The 23836-nt window shown below is 43.3% G+C and overlaps 1 protein-coding gene across 1 annotated transcript in view; it reads left to right on the forward strand.

Moving 5' to 3' along the window:
• RAPGEF5 (Rap guanine nucleotide exchange factor 5) overlaps positions 1-23836 on the forward strand; it is an 863712-nt gene that overhangs the window by 382902 nt on the left and 456974 nt on the right. The window contains exons 5-6 of the mRNA XM_069211465.1: positions 3765-3933; positions 11342-11423. Coding sequence (XP_069067566.1) covers positions 3765-3933; positions 11342-11423 — 251 coding nt within the window. The remainder of the gene's footprint in view (positions 1-3764; positions 3934-11341; positions 11424-23836) is intronic.

Raw genomic sequence — 23836 nt, forward strand, 5'->3', positions numbered from 1 at the left:
AGTTGAGTTACTGCTTACAAGCCCAAAAAATGCTACTAGTTGACTACTTCAGAATGAGAAGTCACAAGAAAACTAACAAACGGGCTAAAATAAAGATGATATACATCCGGTAGGCTCTATGCATTAGCCAATTTGAAAGCTTGCACAATTTAAAGAACCTATCATTTTGGACCTGATCGTTTAACAGGTCGAACATTACCACACTGGAAGTTGAAGCCTAGACATTGTCAGCATGCATTCCTCCTGAATAGCAACGTTTCCGTATCCTATTTTATGCAGATCCCTCAGAACAGTAGCTCAATGCTCATTCAATAAAACGTTTAAGTGTACACATTCTATTCCAAATTCACCTATATAATGGATCCAGTAGACATTAAACTAGAACCCATCCTTACCGGGCAGCAAGAATGGGGATCTCCACCTGCTGTTAAGTATTGCAGTCTTGTCATGGCCAACCTCGAAACTATGGGCCTCGAGATAATAGTTTTTTGTGCAAATCTGATGTAGAAGAAGGCTTGATTGTTTCTAGGAATCACATAAGAGCAGCTAACAGGTTGATTAGGCATGCAGTGAATGAAAAGTAAAATGTAAGGTCTTCTAAGAAGTCTCTGAAAGCAGCATCTTTATGAAGATAATGAAGGCGATGCCATTTCTACTCTTTCACTTCCTCATGCCAAAGCAAACACTTTCTGCAGTGGATTGGATGCTACAACATTTTATAGCCTTTTGTTTTCTGAATAAGGTTAATTTGACTGCAAATTTGTGCTTAGCTCCTTGAAATACGTTCTCCACAGGAAGTCATTTTTCTGTGGATGTAAACAAATAACGGCAACAATGCTGTATCCCTTGTACAATTGCAATGTTATAAGGAATACTGCTTGGCTGAGTGTCAGTTTCAGCAGAAGGGAAATGGTGTCTTTTAGCCTGAGCGTGCAAGCGTTCTGCCCTGTTGTAATCTGTCTGTGGACTTTTAACCATGCCGACTCCACGCCCATCACTATCACTTGTTCATGGGCTTGCTTTTCAAAAATCCTTTGTAATCTTTGGTAAATGCTTTACATTTGTCCCTGCTTGGGGCAGTTTTATTACCGCCTTGACCCTGTTACATTGATAATTGCACGTTTGCTGATACATATGACTCTGAGCTAACTTATATCTCATTTTTTCTCTCTCCTTTGTGCTCATGCTGCCCATGGCACTTTGAATCAGCTTGCTTATATCAGCTGTTTTACTTTTCGTTTTCAATTTATGTGGCAAGAAAAGTCTATTAGGAATTTCCAACTCTGATAGCTCTAACTTGAGCAAACGCGAGACCCATTGCATTGCAAATGCTTGTTTCCTACTGTAATGTTGTACTTGGCATCTTAAGTGCAAATCCGTACAAAAAAAGTGCAGACTCTACAGTAGAATTATTCTGGAGCTATCTTTCTTGCACAGCTGTGTTTATCTTCAGGGATATCTGTTAGAGCGAAAAATGGACTGTAAAATTTGAATGGCAGTTCTGCAATATTAAATTGCATGTAGAAATCGTAAACGTGCTAACAATATTCATTCTTGTTTGGGCGAATCTGACCATGTTTGACTTAGAAATGTTCACAAGCCATACTAGGACGTCCATAATGGTTTGCAAAAATAGTGGATTGATTTGGCTCCAAAATCACCATGGTTTTCTGGCACCTGATCCTACATATATACTTTTCAACTGGTTAGTCAGCCATATTTAATTTTGAAAGCCATGATGGATGGCAGTCTGTTATAGGAAACGTTCAACACACCTTTGATCCTCTCCTTGAGAACACAAATGCGTTTGTAACAAACTGTTTTTAAATGCACTCTGAATGCTGAAAGAGATAAAACACTCTTAAAGTTCCTATTATTGTCCATTCTTCATTTGGCATATAGCCAGGTCACGTGAAGATGCTAAGAAAGTATCACTACTGCTGGCGTACCTGGTCCTTTATAAGTAAACTTACAAGGGGACGCGCGTAGGTTGATGAACCTTCTGATTTGCATGGAGTATCCTAGCTATAATGTGACCAATGTTTCTCAATAATCAATGCACAATATTCAATAACCATTAGACTAGTCATCAATCAACACTCAGTACTCATCACACCACGACCTTTCAGCCATGAATAACCACAACTCAGTATACGTTTAGTAATTTTATTCCCTATTAGATACAATACTAAGTCATGAGATTAGTTCAAGCTTTATTCAAATTCAACTAATCTGTATTAATTCATTAGAAGGCGCCAAAAACATAACCTAATTAGAACTTGCATCAGCGTACATTCTAAAGCATTAGCATAGATCAACAAATGAATCAAAGGCAATAAGCCAACATGTGTCATTAAGTTCAGCAAATAAGTCCGTTAACCATTTTTCTTTGTCACCTATCAAGCGTCATGGAAAGGAAACCCTTATCTAATCCAAATTATCATCAGCATGTGAGGCTTCATGCAAAACAATTTAGAACAAGAATTTAGAAAAGATCTTTAGCTAAGAAAAAACTATTTAGACAGTGCAGTTGGTACCTAGAAAGGAAAGGCATCAAAATATAATTCAGTCACATTGTCATATCTACCTATCCTCGGTATGAATCAACAACAAAGTCAGTCTTCGTCTTCAGGTCATCAGTCGATCAGCATCTCATCAGGCTCTCAAGAGCACGAGCCCAATGACAAAATCTCGAATCTTCTCTTCCCAATATCGCATCAATTTCGGAATAGGGTCTCTTCCCTTGACATCTGCACCCAACATCTGAACTAACTTCCCTCTGTAACGTTGTTATATCAATGTCACTCAGACTATCTCCCAATTCCTAATTGGTCAATTAATCACACGATTTTACTCTAACCAATAAATTTCATAATTCAAATCTCTGAGTTTCAATATTACACAGTTCTCAGATTGTTGATTGGTTCACTGTACGATGTTCTCATCATCCGGCTTGTTAGGTATCGAAAATGTTGCATCTGCTTCTCCAGTCAGTGTCTCTATTGTTCGAGTCCTGGGAAAGTACACTCAGAGCGCTTTACACACTTTTTGCTACATTTCCAATTCCATCATCTCCTGTCCGTCGGTTCATGCAAATGTTTTAGCTAAGCAAATTTTATCAAACTGGTCGTCAGCATCTTCAATTAACAATAGACATACAGCTTCTGCATAAGGCCTGGCACGACTAGGTCACGACTTTGGCTAAGTTAAGCGCTACAATATAATGGAAAACATAAGTTACATCTCTCAATATGACATACTACTACGTTATTTGAATACATTTTCAATATTTCACATATGTTAGTTGTTCTTTTAATATAATTTGTGGAGCTTGGCGACCGCTCTCCAAGTTCACAATTTCAAACGTGCACATTATTTTTCTACGTTAGTCATTGTTTACATTTTTCATTATTCAAAATACATAAACCCTCATTAATAATTTCTAATCAAGACATTTGCGTTAACACTACTGTGTAGACTGCATTGTGCAGGAGAAAATCACTAAACTTTATTGAATAATTCAGAAGTTAATTAATCTGTACCCAAATCTAGTTTTGTATTGGCAGTAACTAATATTGTAGATTTTTGATTATATTTTATGATCACACTATGCATCCAAGGCCTGTATCAACTCCCTTCCTCGGTCAGAGAACGGGTTATCATATTGCCCATTTCAAACAACTCTTACCACAAATGTCATTCTTGTCTTGTTTTTCCACTACGTTGCAAATAAATTTAATTAACACTCCTCTTTTCCTAAACAGTGGATAAGCAGCTGTGCTTTCAGGACACTTACGCCTTTTACCAGTTCTCAGAAGATGAATGTAATGAAACGTTCTGTGAGTTTGGAAGGGACAGTGAATGGGAGAATGGAGTGAGGTTTTTACAGCAGCTTGTACCAACGGTTCCATCAAGTCCCAGCTTTTGTGGTCTGTGAGTATTTTTGTTAATACACAATAATGATGTTTTTGTTTGGTCAGAAAATTACTTACGTTCTAGTACTTCACTTAATAAATGCACATTGTAAATCCTTATGATATTTTATTAAAATAACACCAACAAAACACGTTTTGGAAGGGCAGTTAATTGATTCCAGACCGAAACAAAACTTTGATGAGGACGTCTCCTGTGATAAGACACTTGCTTTGGCTTGAAAGCCCCACTAACACCTTATAAAATACATCATATGGGCTGATTTATGGTAGAGTCTTGCCTTATCAAGTGCATCAAGGGAATAGTACCACCACAATTTATGGATTGATTCTTAGGTCTCCACATTCCCCAAACTAAACTCTAGTGAAATTTGACCACAGATTATCGATAGTTAGCGCATAGGTCTGGAATATACTTCCCCAAGATATTAATGATATGGATACTCTGCTTACCTTCAGTAAACATGTAAATAATTCTGGCATCCCTTTGTGACACAACATTATTTACAGAAAAAACAAAGGTTAAAGTGAAGTTATTTTGGGTGTTGAAATAATACTAAAACTGTTTAGAAAGCAAAAAACACTGAAACTCAATAGGTATAGTTTACTGAACTATAGCTTGCACCACCGGCTTGCACTTTAATTTATTAAATGACATCTTTGATGGCATCACTGATGATATCACTGATTACATCATAGTCATATACACAGTAGAGTTATTGGATGTACATGTGCTAGTGCATAACATGGAAATAGGATCCACCATGTAGGCAAGGGTTGTGCATGTGAAATTAATATTGTTCACAGTTTACAAATCACTAAAGTTTGTTGTACAAGTATTACTCCATGTTTAACAAGATATATATAGTCTGAGCACACCTGATCTGAGTTTCAGAGGGACGTTTCATAGTAGTAAGTGGACTAAAGCCAAAGCTTGGTAAAAAAAATCTGAGAGACTGTCCAATGCTTCTGTTGAGAATAAATTATCCATTAGTGGACATCTGGACATGTACCCATTTAAATAGTTTCAATACAGTGCTATAGACAAATTCAGTACATCTTGCATGTTTATGAAGTGTATATGTTTGTTTCCAGATCCTCGCTGAAGATGTTGAGGCATTCAGGATTGATGAATAATGTAGAAATGTGCGATGCCCTGCTTAGAAGGGGCTTATCTCACAGTGGCTTTGTGAGCACAGCTGTATGGTTCTGTCCCATTGTGCCCATCTCAGGAATGTAGGGACTTTATTTTCATCAACTTTGGGAAGTTGTTGTAAGGTCTGGCTGAAGGTGTCTTTTCAGTGACAAATACATACTTGTCAACCCATTGACTTAAAATGCTGGGTCACATCACGTCTAAAGAGGACAGTCACATTAAGGTGAATAGAAAATTAGCCACAGATGTAGCATGTTTGAATACTTTAAGTCCTCAAACCCTACATGATACTTTCACTATGGCTGGGTAATGGCATCAGTGAAGTAATAAATTGTCATGAGTGATGTAAGTTGTGTGAGGTTATAAACAGTGCTTGGGGGGTGCTGGCTACAGTTAGCTCAGTAAAGCAGAGCTGGTGAACTTTAAATGTACGTTTTTTTATATTATTTCAGCACCTAACTATAAAGCCCCTTTAGGCTTTTTCTTCAGTGACTTTCATAGGTTTTTAATGTAAACTACGATCTTATTACCATACGTGTGGTGTTTCTTTTCAGTGTTTTTCAGACATTTTTATTGTCATATTCAGCCAACGTCCTGCTGGTTGGGCGACAAGTGTGTGTGCTCTAGCCAACACCCACCCCATTGCAGTTGGCCAGCTCCTAGCTGTGCATAGCCTTTGGCTGTGTGCAGCATGCAGGTCACTGCAGAGCCAGGCCTGCGGCTATGCACCACACCTAGACCCCTGTGGTTGGCTACCTGTGAGGGGTTGGGTGCAGGGCCTGGCAGAATTCTTTGGCCATGTTCAGTATGGAGTTGTGCCACAGGGTCGGTCTCCAATCTGGCTTTGCACCTCACCACCGTATGTGCCAGAATCAACCCCCACCACTGTGCACAGCATCTGTCTATTTGCATATGTTTTTGAGCTGCAGAGCCTTACCTCTGATCAAGTCATGCATCCAACAATCTGCAGGCGACCAACTCCCCGCTATGCACAGTAGGGGATCGGGTTGCTGGACCTTGCATCTTCAATACACTTGGGCTACTGTTTATTGTTGCACATAGGTCGCCCTTGGTCTCTTCTCTCACCACCTGGCTAGAGTCACCACCAGGACCACAGCACTGTGAAAGCTCTGTTGCTGTCTCACTTGGGGCATGTCACTGGGGTCCATCACCGCAAATCCTCACCTTTAGGCAAGACTATCATGGATGGGCTGGATGCTTTTACTCTGTCCAGCTGTTTCCCTCAGTTTGGGAATTTCAACTACATGAAAACAACTGCTAAGGAATCCTCTAAATATGATTTATATGTTGGCTAAACTCTTCATTGACTGGTTTCATCAAACATGCACATCCGGGAACATCAGTTGTTCCTTAAAGATGCCTTTACCAATGTTAATGTTTATTTTGTAATTTATTCTGTCGATGAAAATGAATAAAATATGACAGAATATAGTTCACTCTGGGAAATAGAATGTTAATCCTAGAACGCTCTGAGGGCTTAAATGCACATAAAATAACATTTGCTTGAAAGCCTGTTATTGAAAACTAAAATCACAAAGTCTTGCAAGACTAAAACCAGTTGTATTCATTCACACCTTTAACAGATGGTATTGTCTCACAATAAAATTGATTATAGCAGGAGCTCATGCACCTATGTGCTTCAGCCAGTCACGTAGGAAGAAAAAGTATTTTTGTTTTGGAAAATCATGCAGACCTTCAATAGTTTAGGAAAATGCACGTCAAGGGACTGGCAAGGCTAGTTCTCATTGCTTATTGGCCATTGGGAGTCCACCGTAGCATGTCTTTGACCAGGCAAATTGCTTGCCAGTAGCTGATTGGGTTTGATATGTGGGAGGCAACAAATGTTCTGCCTTCCTAATTTGTTACGGGTGACTTTTCTGTTCCTGCATAGGGAGATTGTGGCAAAGCTAAAATCGTCTGCAAGGCTTGGTGATCCGTGTCTTGTAACAGTGCTGGTGCACAGTGGCATACGTCTGTCTGCACTGCAGCTTGACCAAACCTCAGCAGCCTCAGTAGTAATGTGTAGTTCTGGGGGCAGCTGGCCTACAACAGCCACTACAAACAAGTTAATTTTGGCCCTCTACTTCCTCATGAGGATTATAGTGCTTACAGGGGACCCCATACCAATAACACTGTATGCGGAGAGAAGCTGCAGGTCATTCAGCACACTGGGCTGCCATGAGTTTTGAGTATGGCATGCAGGGATGCTCCCAACCATTCACAAGCTCTGCACACACCATTTTGTAGAAGTTTTTTACTGCATCCGCAAACAACACAGCCGAGGCTTGTCGGCTAATGAGAGAAACCCATTCAAAGGGCAGAGAATGCAGGTGTCAAACCAAGGCTAATGTCAAAGCCCATTAAAGACAAGGGGATGTGCTCACCTTCTTTGTAGGAAATCCACATTCCCAATTTGCTATAGCACTGTTCTAAAAAGTAAGTTCACCCATTTCTAGAGATACTCCCCTTTCCCTTTGGCACTTACGAGTTGAATTTACCGCACAGAATGTGGTGGATTTTGGCTGGCTGGTCTTTCTCTTCTAGAATAATTGCAGGAATTTATAATGCATGAAAAGTAGATTCTTTCTCGGATTTAGAAGATGTAGGTAAAATAATAACTAACTAATAATATTGAAGGGATATATCTAGATGAAAGAAAATATTTGGGTCTAAAAAGCTGTCTCAGAATGTGTAAATATATTGATTTTTAGTGGTGACAGATTTGATTTATATGCATATCATTCTGAGTCCTTCTTTTAAAATACCTTGAATCATGCGATTACAAAGAAATTTCAAAACATTACATTCTAAGTCATTATTATAGTTTTCGTTATAAATATTTCAGCATCTCTCAGTTTTTATATACACACTGTCAGATTTTCAAGGTTCTAATATCAAAGGATAGAGCATTTTTCATTTTGTGTGTAGGTATAATTGTGTTAGTCACATCGATTTTATGTCACGAATCAGGAAAAGAACACAGTAACGGACACAAGGTACCAAATACTAATCCTCCACACTACAATGCCTTGGCATTGCTAAGAACTGAGTAGATTATGTGATCTGGGAAAGAGAGGGGTGTGGGGAATAAGAATAGACGTTTTGGTAGGTTGGATATAATCTTTAGTGTGGTGACAAATTGAGAGCTTCCAAGGCAGAGTTTCACTCAAGAAAGAGAGGTAGTCACTAATTCCCAAACACTAATTTTGTATACAGAATACAAAGATGTATATTCAAATGCCTAACTCCACTGATTTTTGGCAATTATGGTTATCAAGGTGCACACTACACATGCCATAAGTTCTGCCATCTATCAAGTTGTTCACCTGGTAACTGTTTTCTCGTGACAGTGGCAAACTGGCGTTTTGAGAGTGGTGGATGCCGACCATTTTGGGGGGCGGGTTTGTGTGTGTGTGTTGATAACCATAACTGGTAAATTTCTGTCAGTTTGGTGTTTGAGTTAGAACCATAACAAGGTTAATTACAGTGACTTTCAGAGTGCGTTTGGCCTTCAGCCATGCACAGTGGGGGCTAGGCGCAGGGCCTCGTCACAACCTGCCATAACCCCAGCTGCACTCATGCTATGATCCTGCTTCCAAATCCACCACAAGAGCCAACAACCACTGCACACAGCTTTTGGCTATACACTGCTGGGGTTGGACGGGGGGTTAGTCCGTGGCCAGTGGCCAGTGCTTGCATACAAATCTTGATGTACACAGCGTTGAGGCTGCGGCTGGGTGACTGACTTTACAATGCTGTCTTTACAACAGAATGCATTTACCATGCAGTGCTTTTTACATTATTTAAAAAAGAAATGCTTTTTAGCCCTGGGAGGTTCCTTTTGGGACCCCAGCACCAGAGCTAAGGGGTCTGGGTGTTCATACCCTGGCTCCATTTGTATTTTTCATTCTTTTTTTGTGTAGGACTCAGCTCAAACCGAGTCCCAACATGACTGCCAACACTTCCTGGTTTGAAGTGTTGGCAGCCAATCACATCTCAGCAGGAGATCGGGAGGGGTCCTTAAATGTCTCAGAAACTGCTGAACAGATAATACCAAATAACAAAAAGGGCTCTTTCTGGACCGAGAGCTACCTTTCTGCCAAATTTGGTGTAATTCCGTCCAGTGGTTTTTGCGCTATCGCTGTTCAATTATTCCTATAGGAATTAACATTGGAACGCTATAAATTTCACCCCCCTTTATCTCGGCCTGTGCTTGAGGAATCACTCCAAAACTTTCCAGACAGCTGCTCACATGTCTGTGAAACATTGTTGGAACATTTCGTGAAGATTCCTCAAGCGGCGTCACAGATATAGGCAAGCAAATAACAGCTTTTTCTATAAGAAGTAGGTCCTACCTAGAAATTGGGTCCCTAGTTGTCAGAGGTATACACCCTTGTCCAAGTAGGGACCACAATCCTAGTCCGGGTAAGTCAGAGCACAATCCCAAATTATCCTGTGCTCATCCTATGGTAGCTTGGCACAGAGCAGGTAGGCTTAACTTAGAAGGCAATGTGTAAAGTGTTTGTGCAATAACACAGTGAAAACACCACAAAAATACACCACACAGGGTTAGAAAAAGAAATGCTATTTATCTGAATAAAATAAGGTTGGAACACTAAAAATACAATTTACACAAGTAAAGTTATGAATTTTTAAAGATTAAATCCCACTAAAGCACTTAGAAACTCCATAGCTCCAAGTGGGGCTATCACGGTGTCAACGACAGAGTCGTTCCTAATACTCTGACGCCACAGGCGCCGGTCGCAGAGTTGCATGGACTGACAGGCAGAGTACCTTTGGGAACGAAGAAAGAAAGACATTGCACGGAGTCGTGGAAATGAAGCATCACTAGAGCCGGTTCCGCATCGATCCTTCATTGCGTTCGGCGAAGTGAGGCGTCTGTTCTGTACTGTGAGACAGGGAGGCGAGCCAAAGATTCCATCAGGTTGCAGAGGTAACTGGTGCAGCGTCGGTGGCAAGGTGTCGGTTCCTTGTGATCCGGCAGGGTCGATGAATCCAGTCAGGCAAGACGGGATGAGTCGACTTTGTTGTGTCACGATCACACTGCCTAACGTCAGAGGCATGGTGGCAATGTCGAACTTGCTTTGCAGACCACAGTAGTTGCGTGCAGCGATGTCTATGGAGTGGAAATAGCTGCAGCATAGGTTTTAGGGATAAGGGGTGGGTAGGGGCATAGAGTGCCAGCTGATAGATGCCAGTTTTCCACTGACACTACTTCCCAGAAGCCCACTTGGCAAACTGCACTAGCAGTCAGATATTTTTAGTTTTTTTCATACAAGTTTTTACCTCTCCTGAAAATCGTTCAGTAGAAATATTCTGTACTGTGTTCCATCAGTAAAATATTTCTGTCATTAGTTTCGTAAAGTTTCAGAAGTGACCATCAATGCACTACTTCTTTAATGTTTCATCCAACGCAGAGTACTGAAAAACATTTTTTCAGTGTTTTCATATCCCTGGTATATGTGACACATTTTGCAAATGGACAACTGCAGTTTGCCTCACACTTACTTGTGAAGGGTTTCTATTGGCTACGGTCTTCGAAAACGAAAGATAGATACATAACTAATTATATTTAGGTGGAGCGATGATGGCTAATTAATCTTGTATTCACTTAGAATGCAAATATTTGTTTCACATCAGTATATGCAACATGTGAATCTAGTCCTCCTTGCATGTGTTGTTGCTATATTCTCTCTATGTTGAAGAAGTGCTCAAGATTATGTATATTTTATAACATTTGCAAGATGCACATAATTTTACAATCCTGAATAAAATGCAGAGATGTTGAAAGGGATACGACTTTGACTTCTGGTGGGAGGGAACAGGACGTGGAATTACTTAAAGTAACTGGAACATGTTATTGTAGAGTGTTACTCCCTTAACAGCAAACCTGCATCTGCCGCAAGTGCAAGACTTGACCAGAATTCCAGCATCAAGATTTTAGGTATATTAAAGTGGTTTTGAAGACAGTCAACACAGGGAAAACATACTTGCTTTCAGTATTCTTGTCTTTACTGCATGCTGGAGTTTCTTGATGTCATAGCTGCAAAGCCATCATTTCCTAATAAGTGCTTTAATAGGAATGTCAAACCGATCCATTACCCTACTACTATCTTACATTTATCAGATGTTAAAAACATAGGTGTTTATTAGGAATTGAGTCAATAATTTTTAGTTCTAAAATAATAATGCAGTTTTATTTTATTTCAAGATCTTCAGCAAGACTGCAGCATACAATGGAAGTCAGCAATGAAATGTTGCAACTTCAAGCTCTAGCCCAGTTCACATCTGCCGTAAGTAAACCTAACTAATTACATATGATGAAAAAGTTCATATTCATTACTCATGTTTGACATGAAACATTTGGTGGTAAGAGTTGCAAACCAAGAACAGAATTTGTGCAACACACACTGTATTTTTCATGATGAATAAGACTTTATATATTGCCTCACAATGTCACGACTCACGTGCTGCTTGCGCCTGGAATTTGCAGATCTGGTGGCGTGAATCTTCAATGTTCGGCTTTGGCCCAAAAAGGGGCGACTCTTTCTGGTAGCCACGGTGCTGTAGGCGATGGAGACACCAAGAACAGACCGTGCCCTTCAGAAAGTAGCGCCAGAGGGAAAAAACCCCTTAAAAAGGGGAAAAAACCTCCAAACAGGAAGACTCCTGGAGAGAAACAAGAACAAACAAACAGGAATCCAAAAGGAGCAAAAATCAGAAAACGCAGAATGCTGAATCCAAAACCAAAAGGCAAGGAAATCAGGAGCGAAGACACTAACTGAGCAGAAAGTGTTGCAGCGCAAAGAAAGAGGAAAAACACAGCCCTTATATACCAAAAAACAGGAAGTGACCCACAGGAAGTAAAAGGACACCATCTTAGATAGGGAAATAATACATAGAACAGAATAGTAGAGGAACCATAGAGAATAGGGAACAAGGAATGCTGGGAAAGCACAGGAATCTGGGAAGGAGGAAAAAACATAAAGAAAGGCACACAACAGACTGCCAAAAAGAAGAAAGGACAAAGAAACGAAGAAAAACAGGTAAGAGGGTTCAGAGACCCCTGGGACAGTGAAAGGCAGAAGGAAGAACGAGGCCCCAAGCAAATCTGGGGCCTCGAAACGCGCAGGAGAGGCTGGGGGCGCGCCGCGTCTTAATAACGCGGTGCGCGGCCCGAGCCGAACGCCCGGCAGAAGTCGAGCTCTCGGCTCGCACCGCACCACGCGGCGCGACAGTAGGTCCCCCTCCCGAAGGCCCAGGTTTAAGAGGGAATAAACAGTGAAAGCGTTGAATCAGGAGAGGAGCGTGAACGGAAGAGGCATCTTCCCATGAACATTCACTGAGAGGATAACCCTTCCAATGAATCAGATACTGAAGTCGTTTATGAAAAAGACGAGAGTCACAAATTTCCTGCACTTCATATTCAGGAACATCATCCACAAGGACAGGAGGTGGACAAGGAAACTGACGTGAGTAAGGATCAGGCACATAAGGTTTAAGCTGAGAAACATGAAAAACCGGATGGATCTTCCATGTATGGGGTAAGTGAAGACGGACAGTGACAGGATTGACCAACTGGATAATACGGAAAGGCCCATAGTAACGAGGTGTGAACTTGTTTTGAGAGAGACGTGAGGGCAAGAATTTGGAGGAGAGCCAGACTTTATCTTGCAGATGATAATTTGGATTGGTTGTACGTCTCTTGTCTGCAGCCTTCTTCATATACCTCTTGGTATGTAACAAATTAGATCGAATTAGTTTATGGAGTTGGAGAAGGCGTTTGGAGAAATAGGTAATAGCAGGTAGAGGAGAGTTGGATTGTGGAGAAGTAGGGAAAGAGGTAGGATGAAAACCATAGGAACAGAAAAAGGGAGTGACCTTGGAGGCACTATGGACTGAGTTATTGTAAGAAAATTCAGCTAAAGAGAGGTAAGTGCTCCAGTTACTTTGGGTAGAATTGCAAAAGCATCGAAGATATTGCTCTAGTCCTTGGTTCAGACGCTCAGTCTGTCCGTTGGTCTGAGGATGGAACCCTGAAGACAGGGCTCTATTTATATTCAGTGTTTTACAAAAATGCTTCCAAAATCGGGAGATGTACTGAGGTTCTCTATCAGATATTATGGTATGGGGAAGTCCATGGAGACGGAAGACATGATCTATGAATATTTGACTTAGTTCTTGAGAAGTAGGCAGCCTTTTTAGGCCAGTGAAATGAGCCATCTTTGTGAAAGAATCTACTGTGACCATGATAACCCGGTTTCCTGCTGATGGTGGGAGTGAACACATAAAATCAGTAGAGATAGTATGCCATGGGGCCGATGGAACAGGCAAAGGCTGTAGTAATCCTGCCGGTCTGGTGTGAGGTATCTTGACTTGGGCACATATGGGGCAGGCCTGAACGTATTTTTCCACATCCAGTTTCCAGGTAGGCCACCAGAAAAATCGTGAAAGTAGTTCTTGTGTGGCTTTGATGCCTCTATGACCAGCTACAGGGGAATCATGGCACATTTGTAATGCTTTCTTTTGCACCTTGTTTGTAGGAAGGAATATCAGGTCTTGGTAATAAAAATATCCTTGTTTCTTGTACAATAATGGTCTTAGTTCTTCTATGTCATGGTCCGATAGGTTGGCGTATTCTTGTTGTACTTCTTCCAGGAAAGACTGAGCCACTCCAATGATCTTACTGGGTTCTAGAAGATACTGGGATGAGGAAGGAGAACACTCTGGATATCGGCGAGACAGAGCATCAGCCAGAATGTTTTGAGATCCTGGAATATATGTAATATAAAAATCGTACTGACTGAAGAAAAAGGCCCAGCGGGCCTGACGACTATTCTGGCATACAAAATTTCTTAAACATTGTAAATTACGGTGGTCTGTCCTCACCTCAAATGGTTCCTTGGAACCCATCAGAAACTGTCTCCACTCAAGGCAGGCTGTTTTCAGAGCCAATAATTCCCTTTCAAGTACGGAATAATGTTGTTCAGCTGTGGAAAGGATATGAGACAAATAGAAAACAGGATGTTCAAGGCCATCATCCTCTTGTCGTTGGAGTAAGACAGCTCCGATGGCTCTCTCAGAAGCATCAGTTACTACTATAAATTGTTTGGTGGTGTCTGGATGTCTTAAGATGGGGGCTTGGGTGAAGGCTCTCTTTAAGCTTTGAAAGGCTGCTTCAGCAGCCTCAGTCCAGACAAACCCCTTCTTTAGATTGTCCTTCTTTAAGGTGTGAGTTATGTGGCTAGTCTGACTGGCAAAGTCTAGAATGAATTGTCGATAGAAGTTTGCTAAACCTAGGAAACATTGTGTTTCTTTTATGGTAGAAGGAGAAGGCCACTCTAGGATAGCTTGTACCTTTTCTTGATCCATAGCTATGCCGGTGGGACTTAAATGATAGCCCAGATATTTGACTTCCGTCATGTCGAACTCACATTTCTCTGGTTTGCAAAATAGTTGATGATCACGAAGTCTTTGAAGAACTTGTTTCACATGGGAAGTATGGAGTTCAGGATTTCTAGAATAAATTAGAATATCATCTAGGTAGATCACGACTGTCTGATTCAGTAGGTCTGAAAACACTGAGTCCATAAATCTCTGGAAGATTGCGGGGGCGTTAGTAAGACCAAACGGCATAACCCTATATTCAAAATGGCCAAATGGGGTCCTGAATGCTGTCTTCCATTCGTCGCCTTCTCTTATGCGTAAAAGGTGGTAGGCTCCTCGTAAATCCAATTTAGTAAAACGTTGGGCCCCTCTGATTGCTTCCAGTATGTCCCTGATGAGAGGTAAAGGATAACGATCTTTAATGGTAATTTTATTCAGACCTCGAAAATCCAGGCACGGACGAAGATCCTTAGTCTTCTTGGGCACAAAAAAGAGAGGGGCCCCAGCCGGAGACGACGATGGAACAATAAGACCACTCTGTATATTTTCGTCTAGATACTCCTTTAGAACTTCCTTTTCGGGTTCCGTGAGGGAGTATATCCTCCCAAAAGGAACAATTGTGCCGGGTTCCAATGGAATTGCACAATCATATTCTCGATGTGGAGGTAGCACAGGTTTTGACGGTTTTTGGAAAACATCCTGAAACTCCAAATAGTGGTCTGGGACCCCTTGGACCGTATTAATGGACATACCAGTGGCACCTTCAGTAGCTAAGGATCTTTTCGGAGACCAATACTTGTCAGAAGTAAAACAGTTCTCATGACAAAATTGCGAAGACAAAGAGACTGTCCGGGTAACCCAATTTATATATGGGTTATGTCTGATGAACCACGGAATTCCAAGAATGATGGTATGGTTAGGGGACGTAATAAGATCGAAGGAGATGTGTTCTTGATGGTTTCCCACCTGTAGACTTAACATCAGGGTAGTGGTGTCTACAGGACCAGAGGATATCAAAGATCCATCCACAGTGTGTACCTGTTCGGGTACTTCTTTTGCTTGAGTAGGAACTAGGTTAGTAGCAGCCCAAGTCTTGTCCATGTATATACCACTAGCACCACAATCTAGTAATGCCATAGTCTTTTCTTGACGACCGTCAGGAAGTTGTAACAGGACAGGAAAGATGAACAAGGCAGTTGTATTGTCATTAAAGGAGCTGATGGAAGGTATAGCTGTAGATCCCGTCCCCTCCCTTCTTACAGAGGACGGGAGTTGGCGTTTCCCGAAGGCCTGGACGGACGTACTGGACAGGTACGGAGCATGTGACCAGCAGAACCACAATACAGGCACAACCCTCTCTTGCGTCTGTCTTCTCGTTCACTAGCAGAGAGCGGACCTCGGGTAGTATCCACCTGCATGGGTTCCCCTTCGATGTCTCTAGCAGGAGTGCGAGGTTCCTCGGGACGCTGCAGGTATGCACGTGAGCTACTTGGCTGGGCAAACCCTCTACTCCTTTTCTTTTCCGATCTCCGTTCCTGAAGACGATATTCGATGGACAGTGCTTGATCCATCAGGCCACGAAGATCTTCCGCTCTGGTAGAATGCACTAGTTCATCCTTTATTTCTTCTTTGAGTCCTCTACGAAATAATGTTACCAGAGTACGTTCCACCCAAGTGGTCTCTGCCGCCAGCTGACGAAAACGGGTTATATATTGCAGGACGTCTTGGGAGCCTTGTTGGATGTCGCACAAGGCTTCTTCAGCGGAGGCTTCCAATCCAGGACGGCTAAACATCTGTTTGAAGCGACTCACAAAGGCGGAATAGTCTGACAATACAGGGTCGTTGGAGGACACCATCGGGGTTGCCCAGGCCAAGGCTGGACCGGATAAGGCACTGATAAGATAACCCACCTTGGTCCTGTCGTGGGAGAATTGAGTAGGTCGGAAGGCGAAATACACCGTTAAAGCATCCAAGAACTCGCGAAGCTTGGTTGGTTCACCAGAGAAACAAGGGGTAGAAGCGGAGATTGTCGGAACATCACTGGTGCGGAGGGCCAAAGCCTGTCGTAACGCAGCATTTTCATTACGTAGTTGTTGCAATTCCTGGGCTTGTTGCTGAATCGTGGTCAACAGAGATTGCTCCGGATCTGCAGCAGCCGCCACTGTATTATCCATGGTGTTAGAGGACGTCGGAATGGTTGGGCGCTGCAATCTGTCACGACTCACGTGCTGCTTGCGCCTGGAATTTGCAGATCTGGTGGCGTGAATCTTCAATGTTCGGCTTTGGCCCAAAAAGGGGCGACTCTTTCTGGTAGCCACGGTGCTGTAGGCGATGGAGACACCAAGAACAGACCGTGCCCTTCAGAAAGTAGCGCCAGAGGGAAAAAACCCCTTAAAAAGGGGAAAAAACCTCCAAACAGGAAGACTCCTGGAGAGAAACAAGAACAAACAAACAGGAATCCAAAAGGAGCAAAAATCTGAAAACGCAGAATGCTGAATCCAAAACCAAAAGGCAAGGACTCAGGAGCGAAGACACTAACTGAGCAGAAAGTGTTGCAGCGCAAAGAAAGAGGAAAAACACAGCCCTTATATACCAAAAAACAGGAAGTGACCCACAGGAAGTAAAAGGACACCATCTTAGATAGGGAAATAATACATAGAACAGAATAGTAGAGGAACCATAGAGAATAGGGAACAAGGAATGCTGGGAAAGCACAGGAATCTGGGAAGGAGGAAAAAACATAAAGAAAGGCACACAACAGACTGCCAAAAAGAAGAAAGGACAAAGAAACGAAGAAAAACAGGTAAGAGGGTTCAGAGACCCCTGGGACAGTGAAAGGCAGAAGGAAGAACGAGGCCCCAAGCAAATCTGGGGCCTCGAAACGCGCAGGAGAGGCTGGGGGCGCGCCGCGTCTTAATAACGCGGTGCGCGGCCCGAGCCGAACGCCCGGCAGAAGTCGAGCTCTCGGCTCGCACCGCACCACGCGGCGCGACACACAAAGAGTTATTGATTATATGCTCGCTGCTTAAATCCATTTAAGGAACCATGGGAAGATCTTCAAGGGAGGTTAGAAAAACAAATTTCTCAGAAGAAGATCTGAAACGTTTAAGTGCTGTAACTACCAAAACCTTGATAACCCTTCAATCTTATACCAATTGTGTTGTGCTTATTTTATAAGAAGGGGTTGGAAAATGTTATCATCTGGTGAGAACTGATGAAATGAAAGACAGGTAATGAAGATTTAAAACAATGCACACTGAGATGTTGCAGAAAATGCTTAGATTGTAGTCAGTGATTGATTCAAAGAAGTGATAAATAACAAAATGTGAAGTAAGATATGAACAGAAAAATGTAAGTGCTACCGTTGAATCTGGTCCTTTCTGCAGGGTCAACTTCAGAGGTTTCCCTTCTGTTCTGTTCCTGAACCTCATTTGTTGGCATTTGGACAGTGTGCACTTTTTCCCCAGACAACCAGTGGTAAAGTGCTTATGCGCCCTCTCTAAAATATGGTACAATTGGCTTACATCTGTTTGGTAATTTTAATCTCCTTATAACTCCACAGGATATGGTACTACATGTACCAAGGATCTGTAAATTAAATGCTACTAGTGGGAAGCAGCTGTCATTGTGCCACCCACAAAAGAATAATTTTTTAAACACGTCTAAGGCCAGTCACTGCAACCTGTAGTGCAGTTTTAAGACTGCCATTTCAACCGGGGGAAATATACCTATTACCAGGCCTAAACCTTCTATTTTATTACTTATAAGTTACTCCTAAGGTAGGCCTTAAAGGCTCATAAGGCAGGATGCATTTTACTGAAAAAGTATAACATGTCTACTTATGTGTTATAAGTCCTGGTAGAGAAAAAGCTCCTAAAATCATATTTGACTGTTTTAAGGCCTATCTCTTCAATTGCCTCACACTGGGTTACCTCATTACATTTCATAAGTGCTACCTTTAGATTAGGAACAGATAGAGGAATGTTGTTTATACTCATATGAATTGTATTTTAAAATCTTTTTTAATGGTGCAGTCAGATTGTAGGTCACAATTCTGAAAATGCCATTTTTAGAAAGTTGGTATTTGCTTGCCCCAACAATGTGTTCCTTCTGCTAAGGTGCTGGGTCACATGGCTGTTAATTCCTCTGCTTTTGGTGCATTTGTACTGCTTTCAAGCAGTAAACAAAGGAGGCTAAGGTGTGGACAGGATGGGACATCTTAGCAAAAGGACTGTAAAGGGGTTGTACTTAGCAATAGGCTGTGCCTCCTACACACACACACACAAAGGAACCTGACACCATATCTGCCCTGCCTTTTGTCACCCCTAACAGTGTTGATCCTGTGAAGGGGAAGAACTTTCCAGAACCAGATGTGGGGGTAAAATAGAAAGGCCTCTCATACAATTGCTAGAACCCATGTATAAGTATTGGAACTCCAGAGCCACACAGCAGAACATCCCTGGACCTGTCAAAGTTACAGAGGGACTGCCCTGCTTCCGTAGGTCTGACCTGCTGCTTGAAGGACTGTCTTGCAGTTTGAGAAGGTACCTTGGACCTGCTTGTCTTCACCACAAGCTACTCAGAAAGACTCATAGGGTCAGTTGGCTGACCTATGTGAGCTACAGTTACACAACAAGCTTTAGAGGCCTCTTTGCAACTGATCTGCTGCAACTTTCTTTGCAGCTGTACCTGCTTGAGCTCTGCTGCTGGCTTTTGCTGGAGTGATTTCTGCTTGATCTCAAAGAGGTGCCCTCTAGGTGGTGGAGCCTTTGTGGGCATCAGAGAAGACTCTTCCTTTCCTAACTGAAGGCTCCATCAAAAGCAATGTGAAGCTCACAAAGCCTCACCACACAGTTAAAACCCTCATCGGAACAGGTGCCAACGAGAGCAAAGCCTCCCTGCAAAGATGATAGCTTAATCAGAACTAACACAAAGTGACGCAAAGCCTCAGAAAGCCTTGGCATACTGCTGAAAGAACCAATGCAGAATGATGCAAAGGTTCGCTGTGCAGACCTTGCATGAAGGACATGAGGTACAACTCCCAGCGGGTCAGTCTTGTTCCTGTGCCTGCCTGAGCTACCTTGCAGTCAACCTGAATGTGTGACTTAATCCCAGGCCAGCATGACCAGATACCCACTGTTGGTAATTTGTAGCCTTAGTCTCTATTTTTATCTAAAACTTTAACACTGAATATCTCCTGTCCTACTGATTGGATATTTGTTGCTCTTGTATCATTTTATTTATTAACATTTACTCTATTTTCCTAATTTGGTTTAGGATTTTTCTTGTTTTGTGCTTTTCACTTTATTACTGTTTGTGTGCTGCATAAATGCTTTACACATTACCTCTAAGTTAAGCCTGACTGTTTTTGTGCCAAGCTACCAAACGGTTCACCACAGTTTAATTTAGTGACTGTTATGGTTCATCTGTACGAGGTTCGTGGTTGTTGCTTCAGTGGGGGTTCCACCACCTCAACCAGTAATCCAGTTTCCTACAACTACTATTTGGATTTTCAAACACACAATAAATTATCAAAGATATTGCTTGTATATTCTTGTGGATGGGAGCTCTCTTTATGTAGCTATTAATTACCTATAGATTACTAAACATGAGAACATGGGACATATTTTTATTGGAGGTTGATAAACGTTTACATCTTTGTGCTTATTTTGCACTCAAAAAAGGTGTCTCTAGCTGAAGCTTAGACTTTTCGTTGGACCAAGAGAACAACAAACAACTAACCAGCTAGAGACTGTTTAACCTCTAATGGTGCATTGAAGAACCCTGGGTCTGAGATTTTAGTGATATTACAAATTTGCTTTAGAGCTAGGATATCATGTAGAACAGTTAAAGACCTCTGTAGATGGTGACCTACTGTTGTAGGCCCCTTTAGCACCTAGATGGACACCCTTATTTTAGCATTAGGTCCCTGGCATGTGTCTTTTTACAAGCATATACATTGTATTTGTTTAGCAAAGCTTGCTTTTAGCTAGTTGTTTTTATATGTTTAATCAGCTACCTTTTTCTAAGACAGGGTTTATGATGCAAGTGTTCATCATTCGCTTTGTTCCCTTCCCAAGGCTGTGCGTATAGTACAGGATAAGCCAACTCATATTGGCAGCCCATGAGCCAGTTCCTATCCACAAGACACATGATCACGTCAGGCCTGTTCTCTGAACTCTGTATGGGAGATTATATAAACAACAGATAGGCCTAAGGAGGGCATTTCGGTCCTGACCGTCTTGGCATGCGTACCACACTACAGAAAGATTGCCATCCAGACAACCATCCAGTCAACAAGTAGATCCCTGCTAGTCTATTAAGCTATGGGGTCCAGGTAACTACCTTAGATCGAGACAGGCAGAGAGTTAAAACCACTATGCTCTCGGATCTGGACATAACGTTCAATAGGAATCTCTACAATCCCCAGGCCTTCCAGAATCATACAAAATGATTGGGTTGTTTATCCACTTTACTTTGGTTGTAATGATGATTGCCGTGCTTTGTTTCATCTGCCTTATTATCACAGCCCATTTTTTTACACTAGTCTGCAATTGCTTCTATAAATGCATTGAAATCCAATTTGCATTTTGTGTCCTGCCTTGGCATGTGTGAGTCACTGAGTAACTGAGTGAAAGGAGTATGATCTGTTTCTCAAGGTTGCCACAAATAACCTCTCCTCTGAATGGGGTGGGTGAGGCCCTGCAGGCTAGCCAGTAGTTAGACTGACAATTTCCAAGTGGTTCAGGGTGTACTCAGCCTCCCACACTCTGTGGTGCTGCCTCCCAAAACGTGCAGACTTATTATCAGAATAGAACTACACAACATGGCTATACCAAAAGTAGGTCAGGTAATTACTGAACTGATCTCTAGAGTAATTCTCTCTCACATGCCAAAGGTATCCTAATCACCTTTTTATACAGAGACATCCATGGTGTTAGGGAAAAACTCTTCCTCAGCTATATAGGTAGTAACTACAGTAGTCTGTAAGTTGTTCAGGCTTGAACCTTAAAAGGACACCCCATTTTGGGGATTCTATTGATGAATTCTATCTTATAAATAAACACAATCACTCAAAATTAGTAGTAATTCCAATAAATTGTAGATAAGCTCTCACTCAACATTTACATGCCAATGGGCTTGCTAATGGGGGTGATGATGTTATGTTTGTGGTAGTAGGGAAAACAATATTCCAGTGGAGGAACCCAACTTCATATACTCACACTGATGTTGTAAAGAATACCTCACCATTTTCACTCTAAATTCACATTTACTTCTCTCTTGACAGCAGTGTGTGTGTGTTTTTTCTACTGCAACTATTGGTGAATACAAACAAACCTATGATTTTGTGGTTGTTCACCACCCTCTGCCGGTGGATCTCCTCCGTCCCCAATAAGCCTTCAGAAACTGGCCCTTATCCATGGATCTGCTCAATTTACCCCACAATCACAGAATTCATGTGTTTGTAGATCCTCCTTTGCAGTCTTAAAATTTGACAGTTGGGGGGCGTGGCCAAGATGGCGGTGTGAGCGGACGCGTTGGTCCGAGCTCTGCCGCCCCGGCCTCTGAAATCGGCTTGCGACCCGTGATCGGGGTGGCCTGTTCGGTCCCGCCTTGACGCCTGGTGTGGTGGGGCATCGGGGGCCCGAGAAACTTGAGGGCGCCTGCGGCCGCGCTGTTGTGTGCGTGGGGCCGCGTGTCTTGGGCTAGCGCCCGCTGGCCACAGAGGCACGGCGGCACCCTTAGCGGGGGCCCGACTTACTGGTGAGGCGGGCCTGCGACGAGGGCCCAGCGATGTGCTGGGGCCTGAGAGACGGCAGGGCCCTCCTTGTTAAGCCTTGCTGAGGGGGGCCTCGGAGAGGACGGCGATTGGACGAGGGCGCTCCTGTGTGGCTGGGCCCTGCAGCGGAGGAGCCTGTAGTGGTGAAGTGAGGCTGGGCCGCTGGTTGGCGGTGCGGGCGGCCCGCAGTGGCCTTTATTTGAAGCGGAGACGAGCTGTGTTAGGGAGAAGGCCCACGGAGTGTCCTGCGGAGGAAAGGCCGACGGCTGCTGGTGAGAGTGTGCGCCCAGGAGAATACGGCCCCCGGTGCTGACGCGTAGAGGTCTGGCTGAGATACTTGATCCTTCGCAGTGAGAGGGCAGAGGAGATGGCGGCCTCCAAGCCTAAGCGGGACCGGACGGTAAGAGATATGCTGACTGGGGGACGCCCGGTGCTGGGAGTGGCCCCTGAGGAGCCACCGGTCGTGAGGTCTCCTGAGGCAAGGAGGGAGATAGCAGAGGATTCGGCTGCCCCAGTCACAAAGGGCTTCCTTACCTCCTTGTTTGAATCGCTCCGCAGCGACCTGCAGGAACTCCGCAAAGACATATCTCATGAGGTGAAGGAGTTGCGGGTTGAGCTTACATCCCTGGGTGAGCGGATAGCACAGGTTTAGGATGGTAAAACTGCCTCGGTGCGGAGGTGGCAGACCTACAGCAGGAGGTTACACGCTTGTGGGAGCAGCAGGATCTCATGAGGTGAAGGAGTTGCGGGTTGAGCTTACATCCCTGGGTGAGCGGATAGCACAGGTTTAGGATGGTAAAACTGCCCTCGGTGAGGAGGTGGCAGACCTACAGCAGGAGGTTATACGCTTGTGGGAGCAGCAGGATCTCCTTCAGATAACGGTGGAGGACCTGGAGAATCGGTCGCGCAGGCATAATATCCGCATTAGAGGAGTGCCGATTGGGGCTGAGAAGGAGGACATTGGAGACTTTGTGGTGGCATTGTTCCGCACCGTCCTTGACCCGGAGGAGTCCTGGGAGATCGTCCTGGATAGAGTCCATCGGGTGGGCCGATCTGGCGGAGCCGGGGACCGCCCGCCGGATATTTTGGCATGTGTCCACAATTTCGGGCTGAAACAAAGCATTTTGCAGCGAGCACGCAATCTTCCGCAGGTCCACTTTAGAGGTCACCAACTGCAATTATACCAGGACCTTTCAGTTCGGACCTTGCAACAATGGCAGGAGTTTAAACCTATAACAGAGCATTTGCGTGCACATGCTGTATCTTACTCATGGGGTCACCCGTTCCACCTTGTTTTCCACTCGGAGGATCAGTTTCGTCAGGTGAAGTCTTTAACTGAGGCAAACCGGATCCTGGGCTTGGAGGGGGATATCCAGGGTCCGGACTGGAAGCTGGGCCCAGCTAGGGGTGATCATATGCGCTGGCGGAGGAAGGAGAGAAGGAGGAAATAGCAGCACACTACTGCATCGGAGTAGATCTCGGAACGTCAATCGGCAGTAAGCACTGTGGCGGCTGGGACAAGTGCCTAGGCGAGGAGAG

This window comes from Pleurodeles waltl, chromosome 10, assembly GCF_031143425.1.
Source record: "Pleurodeles waltl isolate 20211129_DDA chromosome 10, aPleWal1.hap1.20221129, whole genome shotgun sequence".
NCBI classification, from domain to species: Eukaryota; Metazoa; Chordata; class Amphibia; order Caudata; family Salamandridae; genus Pleurodeles; species Pleurodeles waltl.